Source organism: Bubalus bubalis, chromosome 2 (genome assembly GCF_019923935.1).
Source record: "Bubalus bubalis isolate 160015118507 breed Murrah chromosome 2, NDDB_SH_1, whole genome shotgun sequence".
NCBI lineage: Eukaryota > Metazoa > Chordata > Mammalia > Artiodactyla > Bovidae > Bubalus > Bubalus bubalis.
The window spans coordinates 43,142,179-43,169,886 of record NC_059158.1 but is presented as its reverse complement, the minus strand read 5'-3'; the positions used below and the strand labels follow the sequence as shown (position 1 = coordinate 43,169,886).

Genomic DNA, 27,708 nt, shown 5'->3' with positions numbered 1-27,708 from the left:
AGAACCTTAAGCAGTCTTGCCTTATAAATAAATCAATCTATATTCTTAAGCCAAACACAAATGCTTAGAATTATGAATGATCCCTACTTGAAGATATCCATTTAACTATAGTCCAATTTTTTTCAGAGCCATTTGTAATTATTCTATCCAGATTTTTTCGTCTAAAGGAACACATCGCAACTAACTGAACGTCGCCCCCACTCATCACTCCTGACCACACTGTGCTTACTCAGTATTCTGCCTTCAGCACTGCAACTGCTCTGCTATCATCATCCTTCCTGTCTTTCCAAATCTGTGCTTTTACATCAGCTCCACCTCTGCTTTATCTCTGCCTTCTTAACTAACCCCCAGCCGTGCACACAAATCATACATTTTGACTGTGTGGTGCTCCACTGACCACATTCACACTTCACCTGGACCGAACGGCACGCGTGTTTCATCTCCCCCCTGCACTGAGAACTGCGAGCTGGCAGTGATAACTTCTATCCTGCAAGTCTCCATATTCAATAATGTACACTGATCTGTACATTAGTGCAGATGTGTCGACAAATCCTTACTGGTGACTGTCCATCCTCTACCCCATTTCTAAGGTGTCCTCAGAGGCAGAGCTGACTCCATTTTAGCCAGAAATGCTACCGGAGGACTTGCTAGTGCTCACACAAGTGCCTTCTGAATAAGATTCTGATTCACTTAAGAAGAAAAGGAGGCTCTGATTTCTCTTTGGGGTCCAAGTGCCACATTCTCAATGCATTATAGGCAACAGTCTTGGATATCATCTGCAATGAGAAACTTTTCTCTGTGGTTCTTGCAAATGCTATTTCTAAATGATCCCACAGTTTATGAAATAAGCCCCCAACTCCACCCAGGCCAGGGCAATGACAGACTTAAAGAGCAATAGTCCCTAAAGCCATAAAGGAGCAAAAAATAATTAACAGGTTCGAAACCCAGGAAAAAAGTGCAGTCTCTGGCCAGGAGCAGCAGCCCTCTCAGGCTACAGTGACGGCCGAGCCACGGAGCTCGACTGGTCGGAGGGGCCTCCATTATAGAAAACACTGGGGCAACAGGTTCTGCTTCCTGCAGCTCCCATCTTCATATCACACTCAACTGCTTCCGAGTTCTCCTTCTAACAGCGCATGCTTACCCTAGGGCCTGTACCATCTGGAATAGCCATACCCTGAAGGGTTAAATTTAAGCAAGAGCTATCTGGAGCAATAGGAACTTAGAGGAAAAATCTTTTCTTAGAATGTTAAGACGTGAAGACTTTCCTCAAATATAAGCCATTCCCTCGCCTATTTACTTCTTATATCCTGTACGACTAACATGATTCCACACAATCCTTTATAATGACCATCTAACTAATAAATCAATCTTGTTACACTTCTACTGAATGAAGTCCCTCTTTCAACCATGTGGAGAAAGAGTTCACATCACCAAGTTTGTTTTCTTAATTTGCCTGTGGATCTAGACCACATATAAAGCACTGATCAGAAAAATGCCATTCTTAAAACAGAGCAAGCTGTCCTTCAAATAACCATCAATTTTATTTTTAAAATATTGAGGGTGAATGCCAGCATGAAGCAAGCAAAGACTTAACAGTTATATGATTCTATAAGTGGGAAGCTAAGCTTAATGCATCACATTTTTATTCGAAGAAGGAACAGCAGTGCTCACAGGCCCTGCCACACAAATCACCTACAACAGTTAGCTCTCAGCAGCAGGGCTTTATTCAACCAACCAAAAACAACCAGCAACCGTCATCACCCTTAGCAGAATATGGAAGGCGCTGTGTAATCAGCAAGCATAGAGAAGCAGATCAAGAGATCAAACACCTAGAAGACAGTCTTAGAACAATCAGAGTATTTAAAATGATTAACTCAACAAACAATTCTCTCACTTATTCTGCACACACGAAAAGTCAAAATATCACTTGGGCCACTCTGGGTTGTGAGTGAGGAGGCAGATGGGCCACAAGGGACTAGAAAGATAATCAAGGCTTGGAAACTAGGTAAATAAAGTGGAAGCCCAACAACATGTAGGATAAATAATTGAGTCTGTCTTTTTCTTCAGGAAAAACACTCTACCCAAAACCAAAACAAACAAACAAACAGTAGGAACAAATTCCAAAGGTGTGCTATTGCTCTACATTCAGTACACATTTACACTGGAAGAATGCCTGGTGATATTTTGACTTTTTTTTTTAAATGCTAAAGGTAAAGAACTCTGTTCTTTCAACACCCAAACCAGAGCAGAGAGACAGCAGTATTTATAAAATGTGGATGGAGGAGTTAACACCCACAGGACCTGGAGATGGGGGGGGGAGGGGAGAAGGGGTAGGTTTTTGTGCTATTGCATTGGCAGGAGAGCTAAGCAGTCTTAAAGAACATTCTAGGCTTCTAGGTTTGCCAGAAGGGGTATCACAAATCCCAACGCCCACCGCCTATCCCTTCTCCTCTTCTCCGAGGGCACCTACCTTACTGTAAGTCACTACTGATAAGTTGTTTGCGTGACTGCTGGGGGATAGATTTACAGAGTTCTGTGAGAGTCTATTCTCATCTTGCTCGGTTTGGTCAGGAGCAGGAGCCCATGTGTTTTTGCTGATGGAGTCGAACTCGGAACCCCCAGGGTCTTTTAAGTTGTTTTCATCTGATTGTCGGTTCTTTTGGGGAGAGGCAAACGGGTTGAAGTTTCCTTCTACCTTGCGATGTGGCTGTGTGTTGAACTCCGTTTCAAAAGATGACAGCTGCTGCGTGACTCCTAACAGTCCACCCACTTCCACACTGAGAATGACCCAGATGACATCTGAAACAAAGAGGCACTCGTGTTAACGCCCGGCATACCCGCAAGGCTCAAAGCAGCCACCACAGAGAGCCCCAGATACCACCCAAACCACACAAAGAAATCTTCCTACACGCTACTTTAGAAGCTTTACTGACAGAGTAACCTATTACATTTGCATTGCATGCAGTTCTACATTTTTAGTAATGTCAAGTTCAAACTCTGGTACAAAATCAGTAGAGGTCTATGGTTGAGACCCATGAAACTATTTGTAAAAAGGTCCCTAGTTGATTTTGATGCAGAACCATATTTGGAAATCATTACTCCAAAGAAAAATGATCAATATATACAAACCCAAAGGCAATATTTTCAGAATTACAAACTCATGGGTTTTGCTTTATTTTGTAGATTTAACTCAGAAAATTCAGGGCAGGCATAACTCTTGAGTTTATTTAAAAAAAAAAAAAAAAGAAGTGCCTGTAATGACTAGAATTGCAACTTATTAACCACCTCCCTCTCTTTGGGCAATTTAGAGTGACCACGTATTGTCCAAACTAGGACAACTGAGAGTAAACGAGGTAACTATTAATAGTTATACCAGGAGGAAACCAGCACTAACCCTAACATATGAGAACAGATACCACCCTGGCTATTTTCACCATCTATGAGTTGGTTCATAAAGAAGGCTGAGTGCTGAAGATTTGATGCTTCCAAACTGTGGTTCTGGAGAAGACTCTTGAGAGTCCCTTGGACAGCAAGGAGATCAAATCAGTCAATGACAAAGGAAATCAACCTTGAATATTCACTGAAAGGACTGATGCTAAAGCTGAAGCTCCATATGTTGCCACCTGATGTGACTCACTGGAAAAGACCCTGATGCTGGGAAAGACTGAAGGCAGGAGGAGAAGGGGACGACAGAGGATGAGATGGTTGGATGGCATCACTGATTAAATGGGCATGAATTTGGGCAAACTCCAGGAGACGGTGATGGACAGGGAAGCCTGGCATGCTGCAGTCCATGGGGTTGCACAGAGTCGGACACGACTGAGTGACTCAACAACAAGTTCAAAAGATATCAAGTTCAGTATGCCTCAGGCTTTCTAAAATAATTCAAGTTAATACCAACTTCATCTTTCTGTCAGATATGGAAACTGTACCATCTACACTGAAACTGTAAGAGGTTTCTTTGGAAAGATACATTGTAGGACTTTTGGTGATAATTCAGTTCTTCATTTTCCTTTCCTTGTCAGCAAGCACTTGTACTCAAGTGACCCTTATGGCACTTAATAATGGCTCCAAAGCGCAAGAGTACTGATGCTGGCCAATTCAGATATGCCAAAGAGAAGTCATAACGTGCTTCAACTGCAAAGGTGAAAAGCTTTCAACTGAATAAGGAAAGAGAAGCAAAACCATATACTGAGGTTGCTAAGACTTAGAGTAACAAATCTTCTAACCATGGAACTGTGAAGGAAAAAGGAAACTCATGCTAGTTTTGCTGTTACACTTTTAACTGCAAAAGTGAGGTCCACAGCAAGTGATAAGTGCTTTGTTAACATGGAAAAGGTGTTGAATTTGGACAATAAGCTATTTTGAGAGAGACTACATTCACATAATTTATTACAGTATATTGTCTTAACTGTTCAAATATATTATTGTTGACAATCTCTTAATGTGAATAATTTGTAAATGAGGCTTTATCATAGTTAGGTATGTATAGGGAAAAACAGTATATATAGGGTTCAGTGCTGTCTGTGGTTTCACTACCCATGCTAGGGGGTCTCAGAACATATCCCCCACAGATAAGTGGGGGACTAGTATATAAATGGGAGAAGGCAATGGCATCCCACTCCAGTACTCCTGCCTGGCAAATCCCATGGACGGAGGAGCCTGGTGGGCTGCAGTACATGGGGTCGCTAGGAGTCGGACACGACTGAGCGACTTCACTTTCACTTTTTACTTTCACGCATTGGAGAAGGAAATAGCAACCCACTCCAGTGTTCTTGCCTGCAGAATCCCAGGGATGGGGGAGCCTGGTGGGCTGCCATCTATGGGGTCGCACAGAGTTGGACATGACTGAAGTGACTTAGCAGTAGCAGCAGTACTGTATAAATATATAAGCCTAGAACAAAAAGATGGAGAAGCTCTATACAGTCAGCAAAAACAAGACCGGGAGCTGACTGTAGCTCAGATTATGAACTCCTTATTGCCAAATTCAGACTTAAATTGAAGAAAGCAGGGAAAACCACTAGACCATTCAGATATGACCTAAATCAAATCCCTTATGATTATACAGTGGAAGTGAGAAATAGATTTAAGGGACTATATCTGATAGAGTGCCTGATGAACTATGGACGGAGGTTTGTGACATTGTACAGGAGACAGGGATCAAGACAATCACCAAAAAAAAAGAAATGCAAAAAAGCAAAATGGCTGTCTGAGGAGGCCTTACAAATAGCTGTGAAAAGAAGAGAAGAGAAAAGCAAAGGAGAAAAGGAAAGATATAAGCATCTGAATGCAGAGTTCCAAAGAATAGCAAGGAGAGATAAGAAAGCCTTCCTCAGCGATCAATGCAAAGAAATAAAGGAAAACAACAGAATGGGAAAGACTAGAGATCTTTTCAAGAAAATTAGAGATATCAAGGGAACATTTCATGCAAAGATGGGCTCGATAAAGGACAGAAATGGTATGGACCTAACAGAAGCAAAAGATATTAAGAAGTGGCAAGAATACACAGAACTGTACAAAAAAGATCTTCATGACCCAGATAATCACAATGGTGTGATCACTCACCTAGAACCAGACATCCTGGAATGTGAAGTCAAGTGGGCCGTAGGAAGCATCACTAAGAACAAAGCTAGTGGAGGTGATGGAATTCCAGTTGAGCTATTTCAAATCCTGAAAGATGATGCTGTGAAAGTGCTGCACTCGATATGCCAGCAAATTTGGAAAACTCAGCAGTGGCCACAGGACTGGAAAAGGTCAGTTTTCATTCCAATCCCAAAGAAAGGCAATGCCAAAGAATGCTCAAACTACTGCATAATTGCACACTCATCTCACACGCTAGTAAAGTAATGCTCAAAATTCTCCAAGCCAGGCTTCAGCAATACGTGAACCATCAACTTCCTGATATTCAAGCTGGTTTTAGAAAAGGCAGAGGAACCAGAGATCAAACTGCCAACATCTGCTGGATCATCGAAAAAGCAAGAGAGTTCCAGAAAAACATCTACTTCTGCTTTATTGACTATGCCAAAGCCTTTGACTGTGTGGATCACCACAAACTGTTCAAAATTCTGAAAGAGATGGGAATACCAGACCACCTGACCTGCCTCTTGAGAAACCTGTATGCAGGTCAGGAAGCAACAGTTAGAACTGGACATGGAACAACAGACTGGTTCCAAATAGGAAAAGGAGTACATCAAGGCTGTATATTGTCACCCTGCTTATTTAACTTATATGCAGAGTACATCATGAGAAACGCTGGGCTGGAAGAAGCACAAGCTGGAATCAAGATTGCCGGGAGAAATATCAATAACCTCGGATATGCAGATGACACCACCCTTATGGCAGAAAGTGAAGAGGAACTAAAAAGCCTCTTGATGAAAGTGAGAGAGGAGAGTGAAAAAGTTGGCTTAAAGCTCAACATTCAGAAAATGAAGATCAAGGCATCTGGTCCCATCACTTCATGGGAAAAAGATGGGGAAACTGGAAACAGTGTCAGACTTTATTTTTTTGGGCTCCAAAATCACTACAGATGGTGACTGCAGCCATGAAATTAAAAGATGCTTACTCCTTGGAAGGAAAGTTATGATCAACCTAGACAGCATATGAAAAAGCAGAGACATTGCTTTGCCAACAAAGGTCCGTCTAGTCAACGCTATGGTTTTTCCAGTGGTCATGTATGGATGTGAGAGTTGGACTGTGAAGAAAGCTGAGTGCCGAAGAATTGATGCCTTTGAACTGTGGTGTTGGAAAAGACTCTTGAGAGTCCCTTGGACTGCAAGGAGATCCAACCTGTCCATTCTAAAGGAGATCAGTCCTGGGTGTTCATTGGAAGGACTAAAGCTGAAACTCCAATACTTTGGCCACCTCATGCGAAGAGTTGACTCATTGGAAAAGACCCTGATGCTGGGAGGGATTGGGGGCAGGAGGAGAAGGGGACGACAGAGGATGAGATGGCTGGATGGCATCACCGACTTGATGGACGTGAGTGTGAGTGAACTCTGGGATTTGGTGATGGACAGGGAGGCCTGGTATGCTGCGATTCATGGGGTCGCAAAGAGTCAGACACGACTGAGCGACTGAACTGAACTGAGAACAAATACGCTAAAAAGGAAACTGAAGAAAACTCTTCTGGATTATGTTTGTTCTCAGTTTTCAATTCTATATCTGAAAAGGGGGATCTTAATTGTCAGATAGCCGTAAATACTTGATTTAAGGTAGTGATTTGGAAGCTATATTAAAACTTGGTTGTATCCAAATAAACTGAGCCACAGCGGTAGTGAGTGGAGATGCAGTGACATCTACTGTTCACTTCTATAATGAGCAACTCTTTTTACCTATTGTGAAGAGGAAGCTAAAGCTGCTAGTAACACTAGTGTGGATCAAGGAATGGACATCCATTTCAGACACACTGTTAAAGCAAGTGTAAAACTTTACATAAACTAATATCAAAAAAGTTCAACTTGTGGATTTAACACTGTAAACAAAGACAGGGAGAGTACCACTTCATTTAGAAATGTGGAAGAGGAGCCAGGAGTGGGGGTCAGAGGACATTATCATTCAAGACTTTCGTACAAGGTTCAATCTCATAAACTGATACCATGTGGCTTTTAAAGAACAATTCAATGGCAGGCAACTGAGGGAGACTCATTCTGTGCTCTCTTATTTTATACTTTCTAACCAAAGGCAACATTCCTTCACTCTATTATTAATTTTTTCCAAGCAAAATGCCTTGTCTTTTAGTATATTAATTCCTACTTTTGTCTTCCACTCATCTGTTTACCAAAATCGTCTTGTAAATACATGGTATGGATAGCATACTCGGCTATAGGTCATATGTTTCATTCTCTTAGCTCACGAAACTCTTATGAGAAGGAACAGACTTTTCTGAAGGCTGTTAGCAGTACGAGACTAATGCTTTGAGAGCGAAAGCTTCTTTAATACAACTCACTGAGCCTTAATCATACTTAAGCCATCATAGTCTCTTCACCTTGGCTATTTTTCTGTACTGTTCACAGATTCTACATAATAGCTGTAAAAGGAATGTCACTTAAGGAGTCCCTGATTCATAAACACCAAATAATAAACAGCCCAGTTCTGATTCTCCAAAGTCACTACCATAATGGAGCATTCTGCAGACTACATTACGAAGTCTTCTTCATACTCCTAATTCTTCACTACACTATGAAGACTACGTCTTCTCCATGGTACCATCTGAGCCCTCCTCATTCTACCTATAGACCTCACATTTCACCCCACACATAGTGTGTGTATGTGTTTTAATTAAACAAATTAAAAGGATGATAAAGAATGGTCCAATAAGCTTATTTCAAACAGGCTGACCATTTCCAATTCTTGCCAGAGCACCGTAACTACTGAGATTAAACCTGCCAACCAGGTATTTCACTCTCTCTCATTCAAGTACTAAGCAGGCCCGACCCTGCTTAGCTTCTGAGGTCAGAAGAGAACCCGTGCATTCAGGATGGCATGGCCGTATACCAGGTTATTTCACTGTCTCTGATGATAAAACCACAGCTGTAAGGAACTTTAGGAGTTATTTAATGGAACTGTTTCACTTCCTAGATGAAGGATTTGTGGTCTGGAGGTAGACGTGATGGCCCAAGGTCAGACTTCAAGTTAGAAGTTAACCATGATGATTATCAAGAACTTCTAGCTCTTAGTATAGCTTTTTAAACCCACATTTCTTTCTTCCCCACAGGAATTTGGGAACCAAGTGTCTAGGGAATGAAAGCTTTAGTTAAGTCAGTCTCATTTCCCGGGTCCATAATATCTTTACTGATAGGCATATGATCTTTGGCACCAACAACAAGAATGGGTCAACACAGGATGTACTAGAAAAGTAGCCAAGAAAATATAACCAAGTATCAAGCCTACACTGTCAAGACTTACTGAGCAAATGGAGAAACTGAGTTTAGATGTCTTGCCTTAAGGCAAATTTTTAAAAAGCACCTGAGCCAGAACTTTGGGGTGAGAAGGTAATGCAAATCTTATTTCCTTCAACTCGTCTCTTTTACATATAATAAAACCTGTAATAGTAAGTATAAACTTTTAATAAGTCTATACTTCCTTTTGTAGAAATGTGTCATAAATTACTGAAGAGAGAACATAACCTTTTAACTCTTAAGTTTAGACTATCAGAAGTGTGGAGTAAAGGAAACATTAAACTTGTAGACAAAATCCATCATCTTAATCAATCATGCTGACATACAAACACATCCCAGATTAAATAATATGAAAAACACTTAAATCACATCATAATAAAAGTAAACAAGCACCTATGATTTGTCCACTACAATAGAAATAGTTTAAAAAAATGAGTACAATATTAGAACTGGTAAACTTGTTTCTTGTGGGAATATAGGTTACACTATATTTATAGTACAGGAATGGGTATACTGGGCTGAATATAAGTAAATGGATAGTGGGTGCAAGGTTTTTCTTTATGGAAGAAGGATGTTACAGTAAAGCAAGCAAAGAAGGCATTCTAAAACCCTGTGGTACTGGATTAAAGTCAGACACATCAATACAAACTCACCATTATCCTAATATATATACAAATAAAGAAACAGAAAAAATTAGACATTCTGCATACAGGGGTAGTGGGCATACACACACACTCTAGCTCTAATTACTAATGTGACCTACAAGTAATGACTCCCCAGGAGCAATGGCCACTCCTAGTGTTCACTGGTTCCTAAACACTATTCTCTAATGAAAAAAACCAAGGGCTTCTTGGAGAAATGGCTAATTCTAGGGCTGGGGCATGGAAAATTTAAGAAAAGCCTGGAACATCTTGTTGCACCAGAAAGTAAGGAAGTGCTCAAAACACAAAAAGATGGAGCATGTTACAGGAATACAGGAGCCATTTGAAAGAGCTCCCTCTGGAGCTGGAACAATGTGGGCGACAAGATAATGGAGCACTGCATTGTAACTCCAACTATAAAATAAATATACATGAGTTAATAGTTCTATAAATAAATGAGGGAGAAGAGACAAACTTTCTTACAAAAGAATTCCAAATAATATACATACATATATAGATAGATATAGATAGATATAGATATATAATATATAAAGATACTCTCCCTTCCAAGAGGTACAGCTTAATTCTATACACCCTCCCCAACCCACTCTATCTTAGTGATAGCATAGGGAAAGAGAAAAGGATTAACTTTATGGTGGAGAAACTGGCAAACAAACTACTTAACCAAGTGACCAAGGTTAGTTTCATCAGAGATATTTTGCAAATATCAAGTACCCCTAACTCGCCGTAGGGCACTTCAGGGCACTTCACTTTCATAGTATTCTTTCCTAAACTTGTAACATCAGTCCAATAATGTGGAAAACATCAGATAAGCTCAGACTGGAGGACATTATAAAGGACAGTTTATATAAAGGATACTTGCCAGTATTCCTCAAAACTATCAGGGGATATGAAAAACATGGAAAGACAGAAACTGTCACAGACCAGAGGAGACTGGGACACATGACCAGTAAGCGTAACATGGGACTCTAGTTTCTGGAACAGAAGGATTTCTGACACAGAAAGGTAGGAAAAACAATGAAATGCAAAGTCTGGAGTTGAGTTCATAGTAAGGTACCAACACTGATGCCTTCACACTAGCAAGAGTGTCATGATTATGTAAGATGCTAACAATGGGGCAAACTGGGTACATGGGAACTCTGTTCATCTATGAAACTTAAACTGTAAAGCTAAAAATTGTTACAAGTTTACTAAAATAAATTAGTGTAGTATTTTAAAAGTGTCTTTTCAGACATTAAAAGGTAAAGTTGTAACAAAGTCAACACTAACAGTTCTCTCTGTAGTGAAGTGATGACAAAGGAGAGTACTTTGATCTACAGCGGGCAGAACAAAGCTGTAGCAGGGCAGGCAGGAGGAGCCATCACTCACTCAGTTCTTCAGAGGCCTCAAAAAGACCACCTCATCAGCTGGACACGAGTCATTCCTACCTGCAGGGAAATCTCACCCTTACAGGTCAGCCCCTTCTCAGCAGTGCAGTAAGGGCATTACAGTCTTCAAATGGGAGCAGCAAGGACTGCACAAATGAACCAGTTTGATGTGGATACTGGGCTGAAACTGCCTAATTCCAGAGCCTGCCTGTGCCCCACACAAGATGCAAATGGAAGCCATGGAAAGCAAGTGATAAATTGCTGCATTAATAGGTTCTACTTGATCTGGGGTCCCAAGGGGAAAGGGCTGGAGGCTTCAGAAAGTACCACTTTCAAAGATCCATTATATAAGGACACCTCAAAGTAATTCCAACTGTGGCTAGGACTGAAATCTCATAGTCTTCTGAGCTCTAGAACAACTGCCTTGGGCTCATCCCCAAGAGCTGTGAGACAGCACCAGGAGACACAGGCTGGTTTTAGCCACTCCTAGATTTGGATTTGGAGGCTGCAAATTCAAATCCTTCCTAAAGCTCAACTCATCTTCAAAGCACTGTAGGAACCCCATATTTCTCCCTGAGGATTAAGAAACAACTTGGGTCTACAGAGGTAAACAGGCTCTAGTCAGCTGCTGGGCTACAAGCCATGGGGGCTCATATTTCATTTCCAGAGTAGGGATGCTGGGTGTGCGCTGCCTGGCTTCAGTGAGAAGCATTTGGAAGGGAGAGTCTGCGCGCTGGTGGTCTGGCGGCCTGAAACATGCCTCTATCAGGCAGTGCAAAGGTCGGCGTTACAGCAGGTCTCGACACCTCTGTCTGTCTCTGCCCAGCCTCAATCTCCAGTCTGTATTTCCGTACTCTTTACTCCACACATGCTTTGCTCCTGTGACACCTGCCCAGGCACTTAGATACTTTCACTATTAACACAACACCTACCTTAGCATCTACGGGGGAAGAAGGGAGAGCCGGGCTCCAGTTCATCCCCTCCTCACAGGCAACTCGTGATTTCTGGGGCCTAGGCGCCATCTACAGCAGAGTGACTGCTCCAGGGCTGCCTCTACTCAACTCCGCCTCCCTCCCCATCCTCACTCCCCTCCATCTTGCCACACTGTGTAGTAAAAACGTATCCCTTAGTTTCATATTTTCTCAGGAATTTCTTTTTAAAATTTACTTTTGATGGAAAGATAACTGCTTTACAATACTGTGTTAGTCTCTGCCACACATCAACGAGAACCAGCCACAGGTATACATGTGTCCTCTCCCTCCTGAACCTCCCTCCCACTCCCACCCCATCCCACCTCACCAGGTCGTCACAGAGCCCCAGTCTGCCCCAGTCTGTGTTCCCTGAATCACACGGCACATTCCCACTGGCTGTCTATTTTACATATGGTAGTGTGTCTGCTTCCATGCTGCTCTCTCAATTCATCCCACCCTCTCCTCCCACTTCACTTTGTCCCTAAGTCTGATCTCTGTGTCTGCATCTCCACTGCTGCCCTGCAAACAGGTTCGTTAACAGTCCCCAAGGAGCAAGAGGAAATAAACTGCAAGTGGCAGACTTTTTTTTTTCCTTTTCTCTTCTAATCCTGCATTGTCAAGGCACGGGTTCCACTTGAACTGAACTTTATCTCAAATCTTGAGCTAACCAATGAGTTTTTCTCAGGGAAATATCTTCCTTAAGGGAGAAGGGGACGACAGAGGATGAGACAGTTGGATGGCATCACTGACTCAACGCACATGAGTTTGAGTAAGCTCCAGGAGTTGCTGATGGGCAGGGAGGCCTGGTGTGCTGCAGTCCATGGGGTTGCAAAGAGTCGGACACAACTGAGTGACTGAACTGAAGCTATGTTAATGAACTATGTATTTGCTTGAAAATCTGCCTTTCTTCAAGATTCATGTCAATTGTTTTATGACTGGGGATGACTCACCTGGTGCCAATGCTACCTCAAAATGCATGTTGTGGGTGAGGGGTCTGGTGCAACTCTCTCAGTTTTGAGGTGTTTCCTTCCTCTAATTAGCAGCTTCCTAACAGGTAAATAACTTCTTGCTAAAAACTAGCAAGGGGGCATTCTTTCTGTCCCCTTCTGATGTCTATGTCAGAAGCTTTCACTATCTCTTTTATATTTTAATAAAACTTTGCTACACATAAAGCTCTGAGTGATCAAGCCTCGTCACTGGCTCCAGGTCAAATTCCCCTCCTCCAGAGGCCAAGAATCCCAGCATCCTTCACAGCTCGTAGCAGTACCCTTTCAGTACCGTCTTTCTAGATTCCACATATATACATTAATATACAATATTTGTTTTTCTCTTTCTGACTTACTTCACTCTTTGTAATAGGCTCTAGGTTCATCCACTTCATTAGCACTGACTCAAATGCGTTCCTTTTTATGGTTGAGCAATATTCCATTGTATATACATACTACAGCTTCTTTATCCATTCATCTGTTGATGGACATCTAAGTTGCTTCCATGTCCTTACTACTTTAAATAGTGCTGCAATGAACACTGGGGTATATGTGTCTATTTCAATTATGGCTTTCTCAGGGTATATGCCCAGAAGTGGGATTGTTGGGTCACATGGTAGTTTTATTCCTAGTTTTTTAAGGAATCTCCATACTGTTCTCCATAGTGGCTGTATCAATTTACATTCCCATCAACAGTGCAAGAGGGTTCCCTTTTCCCCACATCCTCTCCAGCATTTATTATTTGTAGATTTTTTGATGATGGCCATTCTGACTGGTGTGAGGTAAGGAATTTCATTTTAAAATGAAAACGCCTCCATAAGGAACATATTAAGCTACATTAATCTCATCATTAGATTAGCCAATAGGCCTAAGAGCACAAGGGGGAGAAGAAAGAGAAGCCCAGGACAGAGCACTAGAAGCCTGGATGAGACGAGACAGTGAGGGGTATTCAGTGCCTGGAATAGGTATAGAGGCTCAGAAAGAAAAGCAACAACAAAGAGATGATTCATTTTCACAGTTTTTTCAAATCACGCCCTATGTAATAATCACGAGCTTCTGCGGTAACATGGCAGGTGAGGGGAGAGAGGGGGTTTTAGTTGTCATTTAATCTCTTATTAAATCTTAGGATTTAATAATCTCTTATTAAATCTTAGGATTTAATAATCTCTTATTAAATCTTAGGATTTAATAATCTCTTATTAAATCTTAGGATTTAATAAGGTCTTAGGAAATAAGGATTCCTACTTCCCAAGCCCAGTAAAATCAGTGCCACGAAATGAAGAGTGAAAACATAAACAGGTCTGAGACAAAAGATGAAAACTGGCTCAGAATGGGGGGAAAATTGCCATTAATTGGGCTGGAAGGACAAACACAGAGAAAGGTAGACACAAAGGTAACAGGAGACACTATTTCTCGCAAGGTCATTCAGATGCTGTAAAATGTTATACTGACTCTCTTTCAGTGGCTACTTGCTTTCTTATCAGTGATGCCCCCAGATTAGCTTTGTTAGAGCCATCTATTATCACTGAGGCTATCCAACTGCCAAAGTGCCCTTTCCCACAACATCACCCAAATCCTAATAATCCTCCCCTCTAGCCCTACCTCAGAAACAGCAGCCAATCCAAAATTGATCCCACTTCCCCAGAGCCTTTTCTGGCGCCTTCAGCAGGAACCCAAGCTTACAGAAGCTGCTGACCCCAGCCGGTGTCAGACATGGCACCCCACAGTTCCCCTGGAGTGCCTTCTCTCACCACATGTCAATCAATACACCTTTGTCAGACTACAGGCTCATTTCAGGTGCTCTCTGAACCCAGATGCCCTCCTCTCCTCCACTCCCAGCCTCAACTCCTAGAAGCACAGAGATTCCACCCCTTCCTACCAGTCTTCTCTTCTTGTACAACTACCCTCCCCTGAAGTAGGCCTACCACCAGCTGATAACAAAAGGAAAGAGGAGTGAATTCAGGAGGCCAGAAAAAAAGAAAGAGAAGGAGGAAGCCAAAGAAAAAAGGAAAACCAGGAGTATATAGTACTCAAGAAGCCTAGTGACAAAAGTATATCAAGGAGAACAGAATTATTAACTGGACCCAGTGCAGCTAACAAATCAAGTTAAGTTGAGAACTGAGAACAAAGCACTGGCTGCAGCATCATGTAGGTCACTGGTGATTTTGAAAAGAGCAGCAGTTTTAGTGGCGTAGGAGGAACAGAAGCCTGAATGGAAAGAATTCATGAGACTAGGCAAACAGGAGGGAATATCCATTTCTGATACTATCAGGAATGTGAAAAAGAGAAGAGAAATGGGGAAGAAGCTAGAGAAAAATTAATAGTACATTATTAATATACGCAACAGCAAGGAATTTTTTTTATCAATCCAATCTATACGTACTTTTTCAAGGCATGTAAAACAATAATGTGTGCCAATATTATGTCTCCAAAGGATTTTTATTTCATATTGGAAGAAGTTTTAAATAACTCAGATGTCCATCAATGGAGTCTAAGCTAGAAAAATGAAGACATATCTAGCAAAGAGAATACACCACAGCCAGAAAAAGAATGAAGATTTCTAAACTAATCTCTAGAATTAAGTGAAAAAAAAAGTAAGATGTATATCAGTATCTATAGTTATAACACTCCTTTGTAAGATAAGAGACACATTTACATACATCTGCTGGTGTCTGCAAAACACAACTCCAAATGGACACTCCATAAATGAATAAACAGAAACGAGCACCTAGAGGAAGAGCAGCGGACTAACTGAAAGGGGCAGCACGGGAGGGAGATGTCTGGGGAAACGTCCCAGGATGGTGACGGCACACAGGGTAGGAGCGCTCGATAAATATAAAAAAATATTAAATTATGTATGCAGAAGTACTTAGCACTGTAAGTGACATTAAAAAAAATGTTTACTTTGTTACTTTGTTGGAAGATAGAGTCAATGATAAGAATAAAGTCTGATGATTGGTGACATCTAACTGTAGTAGAGGACTCTAACAATAACAGTAAAACAGATTTATTGTATAAAATCTAACAGTTTATGATACCTATAAAAAGGATATATAATCTTTAATGCCCATCATTCATTAGTTTCACCAAAGTAAATACAGCAATTAACCCTTACTCTTAAAGAACTGCAATTAAAGGTAAAGAATTAAGCATGTAATCTAGCCTTATTTGTAAAACTGAATTTCAGGAAAATAAATCATTGTTGATAAAGAAAAGCTTCTTCCCCCCAGAACTACCCCAGCTAATAAATGTGGGGGAAAATTGCCATTCTCTAATCCCTATTTGAAATGATTCAGGCAATAATCAATGAACAAAAACATTAGGCAAAAGGTTGGTTGATGGGGAGGATCTTTGCAGGGATCAGGCTGTTACCACTTGAACCCTTTCACTGATCTCAGCATCACTAAGAGTCAAACAATTTTGAAAAAGAAGAATGGCGGTATCACACTTCTTGATTTCAAATCTTATTACAACAAAACAATAGTAATCCAAATAGTGTGGTATTTACAAACAGACATAAGGATCATGGAAGGGAATAAAGAGCTCAAAAATAAACCCTCACATTTAAGGTAAATGATTTTTGACAAGAATACTAAGCATTCAATGGCAAAGGGAAATATTTTCAACAAATGGTGGGAAAACTGGATATCCACATGCACAATGATTAATTTGGATCCCTACCTTACACCATATATAAAAATTAAATGGATCAAAGATCTAGACATAAACCTCTTAGAAGAAAAGAGTCACGACACTGGATCTGGAAATAATTTCTTGGCTTTGACTCCAAAAGCACCAAAGAAAAAAGATAAATTGGACTACATCAAAATTAAAACGGTTATCCTTTAGGTCATTTATCCATTCTTCTGCCTCAGTTATTCTGCTATGGATCCTTCTAGCATATTATTCATCTCTGTTTCTTCTTTAGTTCTTCTAGGTCTTTGGTAAACATTTCTTATATCTTCTCAATATTTGCCTCCATTCTTTATCCAAGATCCAGAATCATTTTCACTATCATTATTCTGAATTCTTTTTCTAGAAGGTTGCCTATCTCCACTTCATTCAGTTGTTTTTCTGGGGTTTTATCTTGTCCTTTCATCTGAGACATAACTTTCTGCTTTAACATGCTGATTGACTTTCTGTAATGTGGTTTTTGTTTTAGTCACTGTGGGACTGTGGTTCTTGCTTCTTCTGTCTGCCCTCTGATGGAGGAGGCTAAGAGGCTTGTGTAAGCTTCCTGATGGGAGGGACTGCTGCTGCTAAGTCGCTTCAGTCGTGTCTGACTCTGTGCGATCCCATAGACGGCAGCCCTCCAAGCTCCCCTGTCCCTGGGATTCTCCAGGCAAGAACACTGAAGTGGGTTGCCATTTCCTTCTCCAAAGCATGAAAGTGAAAAGTGAAAGTGAAGTAGCTCAGTTGTGTCTGACTCTTAGCGACCCCATGGACTGTAGCCCACCAGGCTCCTCCATCCACGGGATTTTCCAGGCAAGAGTACTGGAGTGGGGTGCCATCGCCTTCTGGTGGTGAGAAAAACTGGGCCTTCCTCTAGTGGGCAGGGCCTTGCTCAGTAAAGCTTTAATCCAACTATCTGCTGATGAGTGAGGTTGTGCTCCCTCCCTGGTATTTTTTGGCCTGAGGTGACCCAACCCTCTGGTTGATGGCGACCTCCAAGGCGGACCTTCCAGGCTGCTGCCCCATTCCTGTGGTGAGCCCCTGCCAATCCGTGCCTCCCCCACAGGAAACCATCCAACACTAGCAGGTAGTTTTGGTTCAGTCTCCTGTGGGGTCACTCCTTTCTTCTGAGTCTTGGTGCACAAAAGGTTTTGTTTGTGCCCTGCAAGACTGGAGTCTGTTTTCCTGGAAATCACTGCTGTAGAAGCGAATAAGAAAAAAGAATGAGAAGAAATGAAGACAGCCTAAGAGACCTCTGGGATAAACACACCAACATTCACATAGTAGGGGTCCCAGAAAGAGATAAGAAAGAAAAAGGACCTGAGAAAATATTTATAATAAGATAAAAATATTTATAATAAATATTTATAATTATTAATAAGAGATTAATAGCTGAAAACGTCCCAAACATGGAAAAGAAATAGTCAACCAAGTACGGGAAGTACAGAGAATCTCAGGCAGGGTAAACCAAAGACGGAACACACTGAGACACACCTTAATCAAACTAACAAAAATTAAAGACAGAGCTGTGCTTAGTCGCTCAGTCATGTCTAGCTCTTTGCTACCCATGGACTGTAGCCTGTGAGGTTCCTCTGTCCATGGGGATTCTCCAGGCAAGAATATTGGAGTGGGTTGCCATGCCCTCCTCCAGCGAATCTTCCCAACCCAGGAATCAAACCCAGGTCTCCCACATTGCTGGCGGATTCTTAACATCTTAGCCACCAGGGAAGCCCTAAAAAATATTAAAAGCAACAAGGGAAAATGACAAATAACATTCAAGGGAACTCCCTTCAGGCTATCAGCCCATTTCTCAACAGAAACTCTACAAGCCAGAAGGGAATGACATGATCTATTAAAAGTGATGAAAGGAAAAAACCTACAGCCAAGAATACTCTATGGAGCAAGACTCTCCTTCAGATTTGATGGAGAAATCAAAAGCTTTCTAGACAAGCAAAAGTTAAGAGAATTTAGCACCACCAAACCAGCTTTACAACAAATGCTAAAGGAACTTCTTTAGGCAGGAAACAAGAGGAAAAGACCTACCTACAGAAAATAAACCCAAAACAATTAAGAAAATGATAACAGGATCATACATATTGATAATTACCTTAAATATAAATGGATTAAATGCACCAACCAAAAGACACAGACAGGCTGAGCAGGTGTATGCACTTCCACTTAGCACATCACTCTGCTTGACCCCCCAAAATGTATGTAATTGTGTTATATTGTTAGGTTAATCATGTTATTATTGTGACTTGCAATTGTAATTATTTTTTATTTTTTGTCTGGCTATTGACTGTGAAACTTGTAAAACACCTTTCACTATTGCGATTATGTAACTATTACTCACAATACCATTGTATCATGATTGGTCAGCAGAAAAATAATAGAATTCTATATTATCAAAACTAACATTTAATAGAAAACTCTAGAATTACTTTTTAAAATCCAGATGCATATCAAAATTATTTTGGAATTTTTTGAAAACTACAAATGTACAGGTATTACTTTATATTTATTAAATCTATTATATTTAAATTATTAATGACATCATTCAAGATGCTCCTATTCCTATTTTTTCTGCACTTGATAAAATATTCTCAGAGAAATGTTAACGTGTCTCACTATGATAATATATATATTTTTTTTTCCCTTATATTTCTTCTTATTTTTGCTTTATATATTCTGGTTTCTGTTAGGTGTCTAATGTTTTATGATCTCTATCTTCTTTGTGAATTGTACCTTTTATCAGTAAAAATATTCATATTTGTGTCATTAAAAATAAACAAACAACCCAGGGAAAAAACAATTAAAATGTTTGTGGATCAAATGACACAATCAATAGAGTGCAAAGGCAAACCATGGAATGGAGAAAATACTTACAAATCAATATCTGATAATGGGCCAAAAAGTTGGTTTGGGTTTTTCTGTTAACATCTTACAGAACTACTTTATACACTGGTCAATCCAATATATATAAAGAACTCCTAAAAAATAAAACTCATAACCTGAGTTTTAAAATGGGCAAAGGGCCTTGTGCCTGATTGCATCTGAGAAAGAAAGATGGGTCACCAGCGGCTCTACTGGAGCCATCCAGGAAAACCAGGCCAGGGTTCTTGCTCTTGCTGCATCTGCTCAAACCCGCATTGTCTGATCCAAAAACACAGCCTTAATATGCTGTTTCCAACAGTACCTGAAGGATATAGGCTTCATTAAGTTGGACTAAGTGAACTTCCTTGAATGGGTCACCCAGGACATCTACCTTACCACAGAGACAATGTACATCAAAAAAAAAAAAACAACCCTTTTCAATTATGTTTTAATGTGAATGAAACAGTCAACTGACTACAGAAATCTTTTAAAAACGTACTAACTAATCTCAATGGATTCATCTTCAAAATATGTGACTTATTTTCCCTCAGTTATATAAAAGTATTCATGCTGGGGGGTAAAATGTGCAAAAGGACTTTTGAACAGACAAAGAGAAGGACCTAAAAGCACAGGTAAAGATGCTCAGTATCATTCATCATTAGAGAACTATAAATTAAAACTACAATGCAATACTATCTCATACTCATTAGGATGGCTACTGTCAAAAACAAAACAAAAGCAGAAAATAGTAAGTCTGGACAAGGATGTGGAGAAACTGGAACTCTTGTACCCTGGGGAGAGTAGAATGGTATAGCCACTATGGAAAACAGTATGGCATTTCCTCAAAAAATTAGAAATATTTTGCCACATGGTCCAGCAACCCTCACTTCTAGGTATACACCCAAAAGAACTAAAAGCAGTTTTGAAGAGGGATTTGTATACTTGTTTTCATAGCAGCATTATTCATAATACTAAAAGGAAGAAGCAATCCAAGTGTACATCAATGGATAGATGATTTTAAAGTGTGGAATATACATACAATGGAATATAATTCAGCTTTATAAAACTGGGAATTTCTGAACCATGTTAAAACTTGGATGAACCTTTAAGATGAACTGAAATAAATAGCCAGTCACAAAAGGACAAAAACTGTGATACCACTTATCTGAGGTACCTAGAGAGATAGGAAGTACAATGGTGGTTGTCAGGGGCTGGAGGGAGAAGGAAAAGAGGAGTTAATATTTAATAGGTACAGAGTTTCACTCTTGCAAGAGTTCTGGAGATAGATGGTACTGACGGTTATAAAACAATGTGAATGCACTTAATGCCACTGACCTGTATACTTAAAAATGGTTAAGATGGTAAATTGTTATGGGTATTTATTTCACCGCAATTAAACAAACAAAACCCTGAGGTCTAGTAACTTTGAATTAGTAGCTCAGGGTCAATCAGTAATATATTACATGGCAGCATCAAAACCAGAAGTCAGATCTTTTAACTCCTGGACTAGTGGCTTATCCGTAACAACTTGCAGCACTTCCTCCCTACCTCCCCCTTCCTTCCCTCCCCAGTCAGCTTTGAGTGTTCCACAAACCAGTAAAGACACAGTACTCATGGACACAATTATTCCTGGCAAAAAAGATGAAAATATTAACATTCTAATAATTAAAACTTTTATAGCCCACTAATATAACTGAATGGATGATAGTGCAACTGCAGAAAACCAATACAGCCTGAAAATACATTTAAGCAACTTAAATTACTAATTTAAATCTCAAAGTATAATCAAAACTACAAAGGGAATCAAAACTATAGCACATTAAGAGCCAAACTTATGCAACTGGCATGAAACACACAGAATTAAACTGGTATTTAAACTATCATTTTGCATTAACTTTTTTTTGTTCCTAAGTACCCCTTCCTCTTCATTTCCACTCCAGCCCCTTAACAGGCCAGAATATTCTCCTGGCTTGAATCTGGGCACAGAGCTTTGAGAGAACAAATGATTATCATCCCTAGACTGAAGTAGCAGCAACCACCAACTTGGGGTCTCAGGACTTCCTCCAGGCCACCGAGACTTTCCACGCCTGCAGCGGGAGCCACCCTCACTACCGTCTGGCTGCTGCGGGGCAGCACACTGAGCCTTTCAGTCTGGACCACAAGTCTGCTACTCATCTCTTTCAGACGACCGCCACCTTCGATCTATCTCCCACTCTTTGCACACACAGAACCTTCAATTCAAGTCAAACTGCATTAGTCAAGCTCAACCATAGTTTATACTTATTTATTACAACCTGGAAATGTGATATGCTGCCAATCTGAATCTTTCCAGTTAAATTACTGCATCTCTGGGGAAGCCCCTTCAGACACATTTGACCTAGAATGTTATTATTTCCTAATGTTTATTATTACTATTATTGAAAAGAAGCATTTTAAACAGATTGTATTATTTTTAAAAGTAGATGCAGGTTCACCACAAAACTGAGAAGATAATATACTCTCTGCTCCACATACACACCATCTCTTTTACCATCAATATCCCATGAAGTGATGTATCTGTTACAACTGATGAACCTACACAGATGCATTATTATCATCTGAAGTCAACAGCTAGGGTTCACTCTTGGTGTTGCACATTCTGCGGGTTTTGATAAATGTATGATGACATGTCTCTATCACTATAATATCCCATAGAATAGTTTCACTGCCTTGTGCTCTGCCTATTCCCTCACCAGCCACTGGCAACCACTGTTTCCACAGCTGTGCCTTTTCTACTATGCTAATACAGTTGGAATTGTACCTTTTCAGACCAGGTTTTCATTTAGTAATATGCACTTAAGGTTCTTCTGTATCTTTTCATGAACTGAAGGCTTATTTCTTTTTAGTTTATTTATCCATTCACCTACTGAAGCACATTTTGACTGCTTCCAAGTTTTGACAATTATGAATAAAACTTCTGTAAATATGGTAAGAATATTTTAGTTTTGTAAATATTCTAATCAAGCAGACAGCCCTTCCTCTCTCCTAGTTTGCTGAGAGTTCAATCACAAATAGGTACTGAATTTTAGCAAATGATTTTTCTATATCTATTGATATGAACATGCTGATTTTTCTTATCCTGTTGATATAGTTAATTATATTAACTGATTTTTTGAATGTTGAACCAGCCTTGAATATCTGGGATAAACATCATTTGGACATAGTGCTACTATTCTTTCTATGCGTTGTTGGCTTTGATATGCTAATATTTTGTTGATAATTTTTACATCTATATTCATGAGATAATGGTCTATGATTTTCTTGCCTTGTACCATCTGGTTTGGCATTAGGATAATGCTGGCCTCTTGAATGAGTCACAAAGTATTCTTTCTGCTTCATTCTTCTGGAAGAGATCACAGAGTAGTTGTATAATTTCTTCTTTAAATGTCTGGTAGAATTCACTAGTGAACTCACCTAAGCCTGGTGCTCTCTATTTTCTAAGATTAGTAATTGTTGGTTCAATTTCTCTATAGAAACGGCCAATACAGATGGTTTATTTCTTCTTTTGTGACTCTGGTAGATTGTACGCATCAAGAAATTGATCTATTACATCTAAATCCATCTATCAAATTTGTGGGCATTACATATATTTGTTACCAACACAAGTTGCTCATTAATATTCCTTTATCATTCTTTAAATGTCTGTGGGATCTGAGTTGATGCTCTCTTTCATTTCTGACTTTAGTAATTTGCGTTCTCTTCCTTTTTTTTCTTAGCCTGGCCAGAGGTTCCTGACTTAATCTTTTCAAAAAACTGTTTTGGGTTTTGTTGATTTTCTCTATTGATTTTCTGCTCTAATTTACATTTTACTTCTGATTTAATTTGCTCTTATTGTTTTAGTTTCCTAAAGTGAAAACTTCGATTGGAGATTTTAGGTTTTTCTTTTTGTATTCAGTGTTGTATAGGTGTTATTTTCATTTTCATTTAGTTCAAAGTATTTAGATTTCTCTTGAGATTTCTTCTTTGATCCATGTGTCAGTTAGAAGTGTGGGGATTTTCCCACTAGCTCTCTGTTGCTGCTTTCTAGTTTAATTCCATTGTAGCCTGAGAGGATACATTGTATAATTTCTATTCTTTTAAATTTGTTAAAGATGTTTTATGGCCCAGAATGTGGTTTACCTTGGCAAAAGTTTCATGTGAGCCTAATAATAATGTATATTCAGCTACTGTTCAGCAGTTGCATATGTCAATGATATCCAGCAGATTGTTGGTGTTGTTGAGTTCAACTATGTCCTTAATGGTTTTCTGCCTGCTGGGTCTGTCCATTTCTGGTAGTTGAGTTCAGTTCAGTTCAGTCGCTCAGTCATGTCCGACTCTCTGCGACCCCATGAATCGTAGGAGGCCAGGCCTCCCTGTCCATCACCATCTCCCGGAGTTTGCCCGAACTCATGTCCATCGAGTCGGTGATGCCATCCAGCCATCTCATCCTCTGTCGTCCCCTTCTCCTCCTGCCCCCAATCCCTCCCAGCATCAGGGTCTTTTCCAATGAGTCAACTCTTCGCATGAGGTGGCCAAAGTACTAGAGTTTCAGCTTTAGCATCAGTCCTTCCAATGAACACCCAGGACTGATCTCCTTTAGAATGGACTGGTTGGATCTCCTTGCAGTCCAAGGGACTCTCAAGAGTCTTCTCCAACACCACAGTTCAAAAGAATCAATTCTTTGGTGCTCAGCTTTCTTCACAGTCCAACTCTCACATCCATACATGACCACAGGAAAAACCATAGCCTTGACTAGACAGACCTTTGTTGGCAAAGTAATGTCTCTGCTTTTGAATATGCTGTCTAGGTTGGTCATAACTTTCCTTCCAAGGAGTAAGCGTCTTTTAATTTCATGGCTGCAATCACCATCTGCAGTGATTTAGCCCCCAAAAATAAAGTCTGACACTGTTTCCACTGTTTCCTCATCTATTTCCCTTGAAGTGATGGGACCAGATGCCATGATCTTAGTTTTCTGAATGTTGAGCTTTAAGCCAACTTTTTCACTCTCCTCTTTCACTTTCATCAAGAGGCTTTTTAGTTCCTCTTCACTTTCTGCCATAAGGGTGGTGTCATCTGCATATCTGAGGTTACTGATATTTCTCCCATCGAAAAGCAAAGGAGAAAAGAAAAGATATAGGCATCTGAATGCAGAGTTCCAAAGAATAGCAAGGAGAGATAAGAAAGCTTTCCTCAGGGATCAATGCAAAGAAATAGAAGAAAACAACAGAATGGGAAAGACTAGAGATCTCTTCAAGAAAATTAGAGATACCAAGGGAACGTTTCATGCAAAGATGGGCTCAATAAAGGACAGAAATGATACAGACCTAACAGAAGCAGAAGATATTAAGAAGAGGTGACAAGAATACACAGAACTGTACAAAAAAGATCTTCATGACCCAGATAATCATGATGGTGTGATCACTCACCTAGAACCAGACATCCTGGAATGTGAAGTCAAGTGGGTCTTAGGAAGCATCACCACCAACAAAGCTAGTGGAGGTGATGGAATTCCAGTTGAGCTATTTTCAAATCCTGAAAGATGATGCTGTGAAAGCGCTCCACTCAATATGCCAGCAAATTTGGAAAACTACTGCTGAGTTTTCAAACTACCGCACAACTGCACTCATCTCACACGCTAGTAAAGTAATGCTCAAAATTCTCCAAGCCAGGCTTCAGCAATATGTGAACCGTGAACTTCCAGATGTTCAAGCTGGTTTTAGAAAAGGCAGAGGAACCAGAGATCAAATTGCCAACATCTGCTGGATCATCGAAAAGGCAAGAGAGTACCAGAAAAACATCTACTTCTGCTTTATTGACTATGCCAAAGCCTTTGACTGTGTGGATCACAATAAACTGTGGAAAATTCTGAAAGAGATGGGAATACCACACCACCTGACCTGCCTCTTGAGAAACCTGTATGCAGGTCAGGAAGCAACAGTTAGAACTGGACATGGAACAACAGCCTGGTTCCAAATAGGAAAAGCAGTACGTCAAGGCTGTGTAGTGTCCCCCTGCCTATTTCTGGTAGAGGAGTACTGACATCTCCAGCTCCCGTGGTAGAGTCGTCTGTGTCTCCCTGCAGCTCTATCACCTTCACCTCCCAGAGTCTGAGCGTCTGTTGTCAGGTGCACACAAATTAAGAATTGTTATCCATGCACAACTACCGAGCTCCTGCTCTAGGGCCCATGAGCCACAACTACCGAGGCCCTGCACCACAGCTACTGAAGCCCGAGTGTCCTAGAGGCAGCAAGCCACAACTACTGAGCCTGTGTGCTGCAACTACCGAAGCCCACGCACCTAGAGCCTGTGCTTCCCAACGAGAGAAGCCAGCACAATGCAAAGCCCACGCACCGCAACCAGAGAGTAGCCCTCACTCTCCACAACTTGAGAAAGCCTGCCTGTAGCCACAAAGACCCAGTGCAACCAAAAATATTAAAACAAATTATATTAAAAAAATACCAAACAGTCCCCTTTATCATTACATGCTATCCCTCTTAATCTCTGATCACTTTCGTTCTGCTTGGACTGAATACAGCTACTCCTGCTTTCTTTTAACTAGTGTCAGTATAGTACATCTTTCTCCATCCCTTTATTCTTAATGTATAAATACATTCATATTTGAAGTGAGTTTCTTGAAAGCAACACAGAGTTGGGTCTCGTTTTGTGATCCATTCTGACAATCTCTTTCTTTTCATTTGTGTATGTAGAGTATTGAGGTTTGAAAGTGGTGACCGATATAGCTGGATTAATATCTATGATATTTGTTACTGTTTTCTATTTGTTGCTCTTGTTCTTTGTTCTGATTTTTGTCTTCTACCCTAGCTCTGTCTTTTAGGTTTTAATTTTCTACCCTGTCTCTGTCTTCTAGGTTTTAATTGAGTATTTTACACAATTACAGTTTCTCTCCTTTCCTAGTATAAAAATTAGTTTTCTTTTTCAAATGAGATTGTCAGTTTGGAATGTATATTTACAACTAATTCAAGTGAAATCATAAATGACACTACATCATTTCATGAGTAGTTCAAGTATCATATATTAGCAAAATACTCCTAATTTCTGCCTCCAGTCCCTTGTATCATTGCTGTCATTCATTTCACTTATTCATTTGCATATACATAGGTACACACACAGATCCACACCACAAGCGCATGTAACTGAACACAAGCATATGTAAGTGATTACACTGCTACTATTATTTTGAACAAATTGTTATATTAGATCAATTAAGAATAATAAAAACAAAACTTTTAATTCTACCTTCACATACTCATTCCTCAGTGCATTTTCTTTGTATAGATATGAGTTTGTAACCTATAGTTTTCCCTCTCTCAGAAAAACTTTCTTTCACATTCTGTGCAAGGAAGGACATTTATTTTTTTATTCAGTCACTAAGCCATGTCCAACTTTCTGCAACCCTATGAACTTGCAGCACACCAGGCTTCCCTTGTTCTTCACTATGTCCCAGAGTTTGCTCAAATTCATATCCACTGAGTTGGTGATGCTATCTAAACATCTCATTCTCTGCTGCCCCCTTCCCCTTTTGCCTTCAATCTTTCCTAGCATCAGGGTCTTTCCAATGAGTTGGCTGTTTGCATCAGGTGGCCAAAGTATTGGAGCTTCAGCATCAGTCCTTCCAATGAGTATTCAGGACTGATTTCCTTTAGGACTGATTGGTCTGCTCTCCTTGCTGTCCAAGGGACTCTCAAGGGTCTTCTCCAGCACCACAATTTCAAGGCATCAATTCTTCAGTGCTCAGCTTTCTGTATGGTCCAACTCTCACATCTGCATCTAACTACTGGAAAACTATAGCTTTGACTATACGGACCTTTGTCAGCAAAGTGATGGATCCACTTTTTAATACGCTGTCTAGGTTTGTAGGGAGGACTACTGGCAACAAATTCCCTTAATTTTGGTTTGTCTGAGAAATTATTTCTCCTTAACTTTTGAAGGATAAGTTTCCAGAGCACAGAATCCTGCGTTGGGAGATTTTTTTTATCACCCTTTCAGTATTTCAAATATTTCATTTCACTGTCTTCTTCCTTGCCTAATTTCTAAGAAGTCATTATATACTCTATCTTTGTTTATCTATCTGGTTCACTTAGGTTCCTAGCTCTGTGGTTTGGTGTCTGATGTTAATTTAGGAAAACTCTCAGTCATTATTGCTTTAAATATTTCTTCTGTTCCTTTTTTCTCCTTCCAGTATTCCAATTATGCATTTGTTACATCTTTTGTAGTTGTCCCACAGTTCCTGGGTATTCTTT

At 40.1% G+C, this 27,708-nt stretch overlaps 1 protein-coding gene and 1 pseudogene across 4 annotated transcripts in view; one reads left to right on the top strand and one right to left on the bottom strand.

The window, feature by feature from the left end:
- ILRUN (inflammation and lipid regulator with UBA-like and NBR1-like domains) overlaps positions 1–27,708 on the bottom strand; it is a 105,757-nt gene that overhangs the window by 16,024 nt on the left and 62,025 nt on the right. For 3 of the 4 annotated variants that reach the window (XM_025271357.3, XM_006050351.4, XM_006050352.4), the window contains one exon: positions 2,471–2,799. In XM_025271357.3, the coding sequence (XP_025127142.1) occupies positions 2,471–2,799 (329 nt within the window). The remainder of the gene's footprint in view (positions 1–2,470; positions 2,800–27,708) is intronic. The other variant, XM_006050354.4, reaches the window with a different exon arrangement.
- On the top strand, positions 19,622–19,784 carry LOC102412550 (annotated as a pseudogene).